Here is a 12,155-nt window from a genome sequence, read left to right on the forward strand (position 1 = left end):
TGTTGAAGCACAGAGGACTGAATGTCTTGGGAAGCTTATTCAATTATGAGAAGACAGATGAGTTATAGCTGGAGAGATATGGTCCAATGCCTGGCACAGCTTCTGTGTTTGCACAGATTGGTTTAGCTTTTGTGAAGAGTGCTGTGCATGTGCACAGTTACCTAAAAAATTTCACAATACAGCCAACACTGTAGAGAAACATTCACAAGAAAGCAACTTTAAGTTCAACTAACAGATTTAAGGAAAAGGAGACTTAATATTTAACATTTAAGAGCTACATCTAGGACTTTTCAATGTGTAGAATAAACTTGTATCTTGATGTTTTCCTTATCTCCTGCAAAGTTTGGAAAAAGCCTTAAAATCTCTGCCAACAGCTACTGGGCTGGCATGCAAATGCATGACAATGGTATAATCTGTTTGTTAGGAAAAATTTTCCTTATGAAAACTAACATTTTGTAGCAAGTTCTTAGATGTTGCAATGACATTGTGAGGGGTTTCTGTTATACCTTTGATGTTATACCACTACTGCATATCACTATTAAGACAGAATAGCAAAGACATATCTTGGAGAGTTTTATAAAGTCCACATGGGAACAGAACCCAAAATCCCAGAAAAAAAACAAGGATCACTCCAGAAAGAAAGAAAAAAAGAAAAAGAAGTCACTGCTCCAAGTAAGATTCCTCTTGGTTTTGTACAAGATGACAGCACCAACTGATTCCAAGTCCAGACAACTGAGTTTCTTCCACGCTCAAGTTTCTCATCCTGTCATTGCTATTTCAAAGTAGCTTTTAATCAACACCAGATCACTGGAAATTTGTTTCTCCATGAGATAACACTGAGGTTGTTTTTGGAAATCGATGGGATGATCTTATCACGGTGGTACATAAATCTTTGATAAAAGGGATGTGAGAAAAGGAGGGAAACCACTACTTTTCTTTTGCTGATGAGTGCCCATATTCCTAACTCCAGCAATTCTCTGGTTTCTGCTACCACTGCTCATGCCACAGACACAATCTCAGTGACTCAGAACAATCTATGTCTTTTTTACTACACACTGCCTAATTAAACAGAGCTTACAAATGCCTTGAAATGAACAGGAACCATCCTGCTTCCTTGTCACCATCCAGGTCTCAGGTAGTCACCTCAATGCAGAACTGCACTAGATGAAATTTCTTCACTGAAACATCATCAGTCTCCCTCTGGACTGGATTTTAAACAGGAGAAAGCATGTTCCTAAATGATTAATATTTGACCAAACTATTCCATTTTGCTCTGCAGGGAAGTGCACTGTTTTTCCACCGTATCCACTGAATTTGGAAACGAATTTTCACTGGGCAAAACTCCCACACTTCATCTGTTTTTCACTTCACATTTTGTATTTCAGGTGATTCTGGAAGCTGCCCTTCTGAGCTGTTCTTATTGCCAACAAATAATTTTCCCAGAGCAGCCACTCAGATGTAGACTGTTTTATTTACTGGTTACATGCATGGACATGTGGTCTCCACGAACATGGAAACCACAAAGACCAGCCACAGCTCCAGCTGCTTTTGGCAAGTGGGATGAGTGCCTCAGGCAAGTGCCCCACTGACCTCCAACTGAGCTACCTCTTTGCTCACTGTTAAAGTAAACAGAATATGGATTGCTGCCAAAGGCCCTTATAAAAATAGTTTAATCACACAAGGCTCTTCCCCTGCATGATCTTCACTACTCAGGATAGTGTTTATTCCTGCAGAAAATGAACAACCTCCATGGGAACTATATTTTATGCTGTTACAACACACAAAATTTAATATGCACGTTCAATTTTTCCCCATAATTCACTAGTAACACAGATGGGACATTGTGCTTCAATACTGTGGAAATTCACAGGTCCCTTGAGAAAATCACTGTGTATGTTAGGTTCCATGAGATAAATCCTGAACCCTTACACAGCAGACAACAGTTTGGTCTCTGACTTATCCTCCTTGTTATGGGGGAAATCCTATAAAGTTTCTCCTTGAGAGATACACAGGGCCATGCTGGAATGCAAAGAAAAAGTTTCAAAGAGATTTTGTTTTTTGAAAGGACAGTCTTTGACACAAAGGAGAAGTGACCATTTGATGTGCACTCACTCAAGATATGTGTATCTGCTCACTCTGTGCAGAATTGCAAAGTTACAGCTCAAACTGTGCCAATGTCTGCAGCTCCCAAAGCAACCACTTATGCTAGAACTAAACCAACTATGTGTCTTTTGTATCAACTTACCTAAAGATTCCAGACAGACTGGGAGCCAGGGACTAAACCAGGTTTTGTGTCAGGGACTGTAGCTAATACTGAGCAGAATATTATTAAAACATTTTGACTTGTCAGTGGAAAGCACTGCAGTGTAATGGAGCACAGAGTATCTTTGTCAACAGAGCCAGGTCTCCTTGGCCTGTGTATAATTAATGCAGTTCTCTGGCTGGAGCCTTGGTTAATTCAGTAGAATATTGCTACTGGAAAGCACATAAGTGGAAACCAGGTAAAACTTTGATGACAAGACTTTTCCATTAAAGAAAAAATATAAAAAACTTCCACTATTTTAGATGTTTAAAAGAAATAACTAGAAGGTTCTGCCTCACATTTTAAGGTAAGATGCACTGTTTGTCTTCTCATAGACACTTAACCAGTGTGAGAACTTTCTGTAAAAAAAACCCAGTTTAACACCAGAGACACAGAAAAAGATGCAAGACAAGTACATAAGTCCATTTGAGCCACATTCTTGCATTTCCCCCCTCATTGTGGTGCTCCCACCCAGTACAACAGGTACTACAGTTTATTTACCTTTATTCCAGGAAGTCCAGGAAGCCCAGGAAGGCCTGGTTCACCCTACACAGGAAAATTACATAATATTACAGACATTATCCAGGGATGGTCACTATCCACTGAACAGCCCTGTAAATTCTGCAGCAAGATAAAAGAGCATGAATGATTGCTAGTCAGCTCCAGCAGGATTGTTTTTTTCAAAATGAGTGACTTAAATGTACAATTAGTAAGAGTCACGTTAAGAACTTAGATATCTTCTGGTAATCTTCAATGTGAGGATGACACACAGGCTGAAACTCCATGTCAGGAAAGCCAAATATGAATTCACATTAGCCTTCAGCAAAAGAGAAGAAAACAAGCAGCACTGATTCATTTTACACACTGCCATTTAAGTTCCATACTTATGACAGATGTTTAATTCTCTTCCATTTTCAACTCTGAGCTAGATACTGTGCTGTGTGACTGTCTGATTTAGCTACAAAGCAATTCAGAAGAGCTTGGTTTAAATTGCACAGTTCAAGCAGGACTGCCTAATTATAACTGGGCCATCAGTTTTATAGAGCTATCCACAGCACCATTTCACAGCTTGTTCTTTATCTCTGAATATACACAGTGCCATGAAGGATAGTGGGAATGCAACCTTTTACTGCTTTACCCAGAAAAACCTTGCTTATTTTAAAATACAATGAAAAGACCTATAGAACTCTATTTGCAAGGTAATTTTGTAGCAAGTATTGAAAATGGAATACATTAATTTCAGAATTAGTCTAAGACAAGAATGACAACATTCTCACAAATGGTCATTTGAGATATCAACTAAATGGAAAGATGTTTAGGGAAATAAAGATGATAAACAGAAAAATAAAAAGAGCAACAACATGTATTTTAAAGGCTGGGGATTTTATTTCAATACAGAGATGGATTCTAACCAGCACCTTGGATCTGAATATTCCCTGAACTTTCTGGAAGCTCAGGTTTGAACTCTGAAGCCAACTTTTACTTTTATAATGAATTGAACTATATTCCAGATTTTTTACACTCACGAGCTTTACAGAAATCCAGACTTCAACTCTGTGGTTTGGGCTGATACCTACAGCTTGTGCTTTTAAAATACTGTATGTGCCTTTGTACACACACACATTTACATACATACACTCATGTACACATGAGAATGCACACACAAACATAAACACATCTGCACATAATACAGGTGTTCATCAAACTGCACTACCCAGAGACACTTCTTTGAGGAAGAGATATTAAACAGACTTGAAATGCTCACAACAAAACTACATTCTGCCACAAAATGAAAAACACAATAGAGGTGCTGCAAATCACTTTACCAAATGGAATGATTTTAAGTGGCATGGAAGGATCTGATAACAGTTTCTTTGTCTGTTTTAGCTTCTCCAAAGTTCCAACTGTTCAAATTGCCTAAAAGCACAGGAACGATTCCAGTCTCAAAATATTAACTATAAAATCAGATGAAAGAATAGAGGCTAGGATTTCATTTCAATAGACACTTTTTGGTATGTTGACTATAGTTTTCTAAAGCAGAAAATGGGTTACTACTCCTGCAAAAGAATAATGCACCACTGCACTAACAAAAGTTTAACTCCAAATCCCTTCTCTGTCTTTGCACTTTTTGCATGAGCAGCCATACATATGGCACTACAACCATCAACTCATCAACTTTTCCCACTTAATCATGGAAACACTAAATTTCCCTTGTAAGCACAGAACTGGAATATTTATAATTGATGTTATGTTAGTGATGCTGCAGTAGGTTACTCTTCAGTTTTGGGACAGGGTTAACCCCCATACACCCACACACAATAAGCAGAAAGGATCCACCAAAGCCACTTCAGAGTCATAGTAATCTAAAACAATGAAAATGCCCCTAAAAGATGCATAAATATGAAACAAAATGAAACCAATCATCATTTCTTAATTACAACTAGCATTGTAGATAAATGCATATTGTTTTCTTTTTTGGACCTTTCCTAATACAAAAATTCTGAGCACGATTTATGAGAAGAATGACTTTAAAGAAACCAAGGCTGTATACTAACTCTGTTGCATAACAGAGCAGGACATTCTGTCACCTCAGCACACAGTGTGGCCAGAACAGCCTTGTCAGACTGCTGAAATACTGTCACCTTTCATTTCATGAAAACAGTATTCAGGTGGGCAGCTCAACACATTTTTGACCTTAGAAGATGGATAAGGGACAACTAGAAGAAGATGAAAAATAAAAATACAAGAAAGGAGGACACATATGAATGGGACATAGAGAAGGGGAAAGCATGGAGATGATGTAGATGGCAGAGACGTGCCTCCAGCTGGAGAAAGAGCCTGCCACAACCTCTGGTGGTGTGAAGAAGTCCCTGCTAAGCAGGGGTGCAGGGCAGCAGCATGGGCACCTGGCTGGAGGAGGCAGGCTGACTGGGCACGTTATGGGAGCTGATGGTTGGGGCAGGGACAAGAGTGTGACTCACTGGAAACCATGAGGTGAATGGAAGGAAGACACTAAGCCCCACTTTGGTGTGAAAAAAAGGTGAGAATACAGAAAGTCTGAACTGCATCCCTCTCACTCATCCGTGTTGATTAAATTAGATCAAGTGTGAGTGCCTGGGACTGAGAACCAGGAGCCTGCTGATAAATCACCACTAGTTCTGCCTCCATGGCAGCCACTTAATGAGAATCTGAATCTCCACAGGCACTTAAGTGCATTTTCTAGGTTATTACCCAAGCAAAGCATATGCTGCAGAATGCACACACTGAATGATTCTGTGGATTAGATAGCTTTAAACTACTTTGATTACCTTTCCTAATTAAAACTGCACTTTACTAAGGAACTGCATTTGCAACCATAACAGTCTTATTCTATGATGAGAGCTATAATTTCTTAAATAAAAACACCTAATTTCTTATGTATTTCTTATTTCTATGTGGTTTGGGGTTTTGCTTAGTCACCAAAAAACCTTGAGTATTAGAAAATGGTTGTCTTGCCATCCACTGTATAGAATTTTAGCTCTTGACTGTCTGGAATATCTCAACTCTGTTTGACTCTGGTAGAAGTGTGCAGTGGAATATTTTCAGTGTTGTAAGAGGCAAGAACAGTGCCAATGGCTCCAGAGGGAAACAAAATATTGCAATGCACAAATCCAGTTCTTTCATTGTCTCTTTTCTCTCCCTGCAGGACCTGCCCTCTATTCTCACAAAAGGCACAGCATTCACTGTGTTTGATGTACTGTGGATTCAAAGAGCATATTCCCCAGCTCCACAGAGCCTCATGCAGTTAATTTAACTCCTGCAAGACCTTTCCCTGAAGAAGCAGCTTCAGACACACAGCACCCAGGGAATTTCTTATGCTGGATGGAAGAACAGAGCAGCATCACCTGGTCTGTGTCCTTCCAAATACACTGTGTGCTACTGATGGTTTAATTCCCCTCACATGTGAAAGTGCATTCTATTCTCATATGTGACAGGGATTCTAACCAGTATTTATTTTCTTCCTGATGAGAACTAACAGTGTACCACAGTTTGAAGATTAATAGTCAAACATGCAGGGTTAGCTTGTGATCACCCCAGAAGCAGAGCCATTCTTTGTTAGTCTCACCAGCTGCAATGGGGTAAGCTTTGAATGCAAGAAGTGTGCTGTGGCTAGAAGGGAAGGTAGGTTAGTCAAAATTGCTGTTCATGTTTATTAGTATCATCATTCCTGTGCCTTTTTAAAATACTAAATAAGCATAGACCAAATGTGTACAGCACTGGACTGCTAAACTGTACTGCCTTGGACTCATCCCAGCACAGGTAAGTGCCAGTGGTAACATGGGTGTAACATCATTTATCACAAATCCAGCAGAAAAGGAAAACTGAACATTTCCAGTTAGTACCTTTTGTCCAGGCCGTCCAGATTCTCCAGGTTCACCCTAAAAGAAAACAGATGAAAGGCATGAGATATGAGAAAATGAATGAAAGATGGAGCTGTGGAAAGCCATACCATTAATGACACCCAAAATGTCTGTGACACTGTAAAGTTCCATGGACCAACCACCCCTCTTCTCCCTGCACAACTTCTTTAGATCCCCATTACCTTAATTCCAGCAGCAGAAGAGCCAGGGTCACCCTGATACAAAATCCACAAGAAATAATCACTCTTACTGCATAAACCATTTTCCATGAAACACATAAATCATGTAAGAGTATAGCAACATTATACAGCAAAATAACTGCATAGAAAACTGCCTGTTTTCTGTGCTGCTACATAGGCATTTAACTAATTAATTACAGCAGTGTGATTCAGAAAAGGAACAGTATTGTTATCAAGACCATGTAGAGAGACATTTAGCTTCTCTCACCCAAACATCTATAATAGTTAACCTCAAATTTCACAACTAATAATGTAGATCTAATAATTGCAGATGTTGTATAAATGTACTTCACACAGCCAGAATATGGGACATATTTTGACATCTCTAAATTGCTGATCTACATTAAAAATAATTCACAGTTATTTACAAAGAATATCAGTGATCATTTGACTTAATTTTATAGATGGCAAGTGTCAGGACTCAACTGACAACATTTTTTTGTGCTAATGAGGATTCACATTGCAAAAAAACCCCAGTGACTATGAGTTTATCTCCATCAGGACAGGTCATAGCTTTATTTCCTCAACACTCCAGTGTATTTAAATGGAAAGATTAATGCATGAAGGGCTATACTATACAGGATGAGACAGCTATGGTCATTTACATATTCAGGAAAGGTCTCTGGTCTGAGAGAGCATCTAGCATTCAAAAATTTTTGCCTACATTCTGCTGGGTTGACTGGATTTCATAGGCACTGATATGCACAGGACAGAGGATTAGTTGATTTTTTTTTTCTTAAACAATATGCCAAAGAAAAAAGAAAAAAAAACCTACTGAGAAGTTTGCTAGTTAGGCTGTGTACTGCTGAAGATGACTAGCGTGCTTCTATTTGAAAAAAATTGTTTAATTATTCGTTATTCAAAATAAATGTACATTATTCACTGAAAGTAGGAAGCTGCTACATAGCAGCAACTTCAGGCTCCTGAGCAGCCTGCCAGTGATTTACAAAGGTAGAATGGAAGCCAGTACTGCAATACACTGCAAAGATGTACAGCAAAGTACAAATGCTTCATATTCTGTGTACAAAATACAAATAAGGAACACCCATTCCTGATGTTTCTGTGAATGCCATAGCTTTACAACTGGCTTGGGCATGGTGTCTTTTTGGTGTGATCTTATAAAATTAAATTGCACTGGCTGACATGCTCACTGGCCTCTGAAGAACAGGAATACACAGTTATTGCAGCTAGCTTTGAGTGAAGAAAACACAAAAATCAGTATTATGAGACTGATACATGCATGGAAACCTGAGCTGCCTCATTTTGACAGACATGCATGAGTGACACTGCTAATATCCCTCACAAACATGTACAACTGAAAGGCTCAAGAGCCTTTCATAGCTATAAAGGGCCAAAGCAACTAGTAAGACACATTAAATGGTTAAACATTTCAAAGGGCAATGATGGATATGGAGAAGATAAGACACGAAATATTTATAATCCACCTTCAAGCAAGAATAAAAATTAGATCAAAGAAAAAAAATTGCAGTACAATATGTCCCCAATTCACTGCTGAGTAAAGACAGTTTGTAAATGAAGAAACTTTAGCAGGGAACATGTACAAAGAAGGAAGTTTGGTAGTTTCTAGGGACCAAGGCTACAGTGGAAGAACAGAAGGAAAAACTCAAGCTTGGCATTGACACTGTCTTTGAAACTGGACAATTCAAAAGAAGACATTTTAATTCTAAAGTCTAAGGTCAAGAATTAAGGACCCAGTCCATATTTTCAAGTGCCACTAGGTACAGCAGTTCAGATAGCAAAGCTACATATTTTGCACAAACAGGAATGTTCTCTTAAACCAAGTCTGAATCTGTTGTCACATGGTATCTCACTCTCTCACCATATGAATAAAAATTCATTATTTATCTCACAGAAACTCTATTAAGGCTTTCAAAGAAATGTTTTTAAGTTTTATGGACTATGGATTAAATCTCCTAAGCAAAAATTTCTCCCTATGCTGAAGAACAGGAAAGAACACAAACCCTGTTAAGTAGCTCAAGTGTAATGTAATGACACCAATTTAATGCTTACTCCTAAATTATCTGTCAAAAACCACCCCTGTAAGCTCTCCAGAAAGTACTGTTTGCAAAGCTACCTATCAGAAACTTTAAGCTGCAGCTGTCCTCTAAGAACTGTATCATTTTTTTCTAGGTGGCAGATTGTCTTGCAGGCAGGGAAAAAGAAGAAAAATATTGAAAGTCAATGAAGTCACAGTTCTGGAAAGTCTGGCAAAAATGAATGCAGAAGATTCTAACCCATTATGGTTAAAGCAGTGCACTCCAAACAAACAGAATATATTCCCATGTCATCACCCCACCTCTGAAAGTCATTTGAAACCTAGAAGAGATGGGAGACTTCCAGATTATGAAGTTCCTGAGGTGTCTTGAAATTTCTTCAGATACAGCAAAACAAGAATTCTCCTGATGACCTACACTTTCCACAAGCTGATCCCAACTCGACTGCCTAACTGCTGAAAGTACACACAGCAGTACTTAAAACTTTATACTTGGGCAGAAAGGATCTCCCACTGAAAGAAGGAGAGAACTTTTTTCTTTCCTCAAAAAAGATCCCCAAAAGAGGGATGTGCACACTGCTGATCACAGGGCAATATGGGCATTCTCATGGATGCAAGCTCACCCCCAGGGCTAATCAAGTAGAAAAGCAACAGGTGAAGCTGCACTAGGCATCCCAGAGAGATTATAAACTTACCATTTACTTGCTGTAGAACAACCTATCTGAACAACAATCTCAATTCATACTTGAAGCAGATTATATTCTTAATCACATAAGACTGGATCAAGATTATGCTACCAACAAACATCATATGAGTAACTAAATAAGGTTCTTAAAACCTTCATCTATGTTAGTAAGCATGACTACAAACAAAGAATTATTTAAATTAACTCCAAGAATCAAGTAACTTGACAATTCTTAAATCTAATGTCTATTTTTAGACATTTTAGAACATGCCTTAAAATCCTTGTGCTCTTCAAATTACAGATTTAGATTTTACCCAGATGAGAGCTCCTGAGGGATTTGCATGCATTCCTTACCAGCTTGATAAATCCATCACAAATTTCTCCTTGCACTGAAATGTTGTAAGCTGGTTAAGCATTACACATGCAGGGGTACAAGAAAAAGTGCTCATGCTTCTGCCCAAGTGTAGTCACTAAAATAAATATTTTTAGAAGAAAAAGAGTTAAAAAATGATGGCCAGAAGAGATCAGTATGACTGACCCTTTCTCATGTGCAACACAGCCTTTACCCTGACTGCAAAAAACCTGCTGGTGTAAGGAAACCACACTGAAAAGTCCAGTTCAATTTTCTGAGCATGAGTCTCACATAAAAGAAAACTCAGGAAAATAAGAATTTTGATGAAAATCCATTTTTTGGTGATTTCAGCAACTTCTTGGTACTTTGCAAGAATAAACTAAGAAGGTATAAAGTGAGGTTATTGTTGATGTCACTTGGAATAAAGATGTAAAGTGTGTTCATCATCAACTCTTGATTTTCCAGCTGCAAATTTTGGAAGGAAGTTGCCTATCACAATACCACAATTTTTGTCCCATATTGGTTTGGTCCCACCCTTTGATGGAAACACAGAAAAGTTAAAGGGTATATCAGAAAACATGGCTAAAGGGCAGTTCCAACTGGGAGATTGTGTGTGATGCTTCTGTGTAATTCAAATTTCAACAGAGGAGTGCAAGCTACAACCATGCTGATATATTCTGTACTAGAGCTACTGGTGTATAAAGTAAGAAATCTTATGGTTGGTTGGACAGATTAGTGAAAATTTTTCTGCTGTTCATAAAAATGAACTCAACCAAATCACTCACCTTTAAAAAAAATCCAGCTCAAAATGCATTTTTCTTTTTAACAAATTATTATTTTCATTAGTTGGTTATACTATAAGCATGCCTAAGGCACACATTTTCTTCTCTGCTAAGAAGTAGTGTTACCTTTTCTCCTGTGTCACCCTTCAGTCCATTCTCACCAGCATCCCCCTATGATTGAAATACACATTATGTTTTAATGACTTTCTGTAAGCACACAGAATGCAGAGAAGAGTCAGCTTTCCAGCATGGTTAACAATGCAAGCTGATTTATTCCAAAATGGTTAACAATGCAAGCTGATTTTGCTAATCAGATGGTCTCTGTGACATGGTCAGGAAGAGGATGTGTCTTATACAGACTTCCCTATAACTGCAATCCTTTTCACAGATCTATAAAAAATCCCCACCACAAAGTATCAAAGTACCTGTTGGTATAATCTACCATCTTTCTCAGCTCACTGCAGTTTAGCAGGGAAGGAATGATTTAATGATTTCATGATGATTCAGCACTTTAAATTACCAGTACATTTTTCTTCCCAACACAGAGACATTCACCTAGATGCATCCAATAAAATTCAGGTGACAGTTAGACAATTCCAGCAGTTTTTATTGGGATTCTCAAGTAATTTATAGCATACACTCTCTGAGTCTGAAGTCCTTCATGAATGATTCACAAACTGAAAAAAATTCACTAAATTTCATTCCTCCAAGGAGCTACCAAATGACTTTATCTCTATATAAATTCTATACACTGTTTTTGTTTAAAAAGAGACATTTTGTTTAAAAAGAGACATTCAGATAACACCTTTTCATGGCTAAGAAAACATTTTCTACTCAAAAAATGCCCAAATTTTTAAAACAAAAAATTCACAATATTTATCTATAAAGAGACCTGATTTCCATCTAGTCATGTAACCATATAAGAAGTCTAGACTACATCAAATATGTTATATGTTGTTACATGTTAAGAATATAGGCTAAAAATTTCTGTGAGACTTGAGATTCATGTAAAGTGCAAGAAGTATTTAAAATGCCAGAAAATACTGATAAAAACAGAGCCTAAGCAGACTAAAAACACATTCCTGACCTTGGCCAGATAACCAGTTGTACTATTCAAGTAACACTATTCAGTATCTGTCATATTGTTGTGAAAACCTTAATCGTGAAATTCCATTCAGAGAGGACTTAGCAATTTATACATCACAATCACTGATACAGTGGGAACTAGCTCACAATCTAGTAGCACTTCAATTAAGGAAACATACATGAAACATGGAAGGGCAACAGTGAGGAATGTCATGCCAAGTTCATTTGACATGATAAAGCATACTGAAGGTATCTATAAGTGTAAATTTTCAGAAAAAGACAAAGGATAATTATG

The 12,155-nt window shown here is 37.9% G+C and overlaps 1 protein-coding gene across 1 annotated transcript in view; it reads right to left on the reverse strand.

The window, feature by feature from the left end:
* Nucleotides 1-12,155, reverse strand: part of COL25A1 (collagen type XXV alpha 1 chain) — a 295,524-nt gene that overhangs the window by 48,644 nt on the left and 234,725 nt on the right. The window contains exons 17-20 of the mRNA XM_056489411.1: nucleotides 10,901-10,945; nucleotides 6,885-6,917; nucleotides 6,685-6,720; nucleotides 2,804-2,848 (exon numbers count right to left, since the gene is read on the reverse strand). Of these exons, the coding sequence (XP_056345386.1) occupies nucleotides 2,804-2,848; nucleotides 6,685-6,720; nucleotides 6,885-6,917; nucleotides 10,901-10,945 (159 nt within the window). The remainder of the gene's footprint in view (nucleotides 1-2,803; nucleotides 2,849-6,684; nucleotides 6,721-6,884; nucleotides 6,918-10,900; nucleotides 10,946-12,155) is intronic.

Source organism: Oenanthe melanoleuca, chromosome 4, assembly GCF_029582105.1.
Source record: "Oenanthe melanoleuca isolate GR-GAL-2019-014 chromosome 4, OMel1.0, whole genome shotgun sequence".
In the NCBI taxonomy this organism is placed as follows: Eukaryota; Metazoa; Chordata; class Aves; order Passeriformes; family Muscicapidae; genus Oenanthe; species Oenanthe melanoleuca.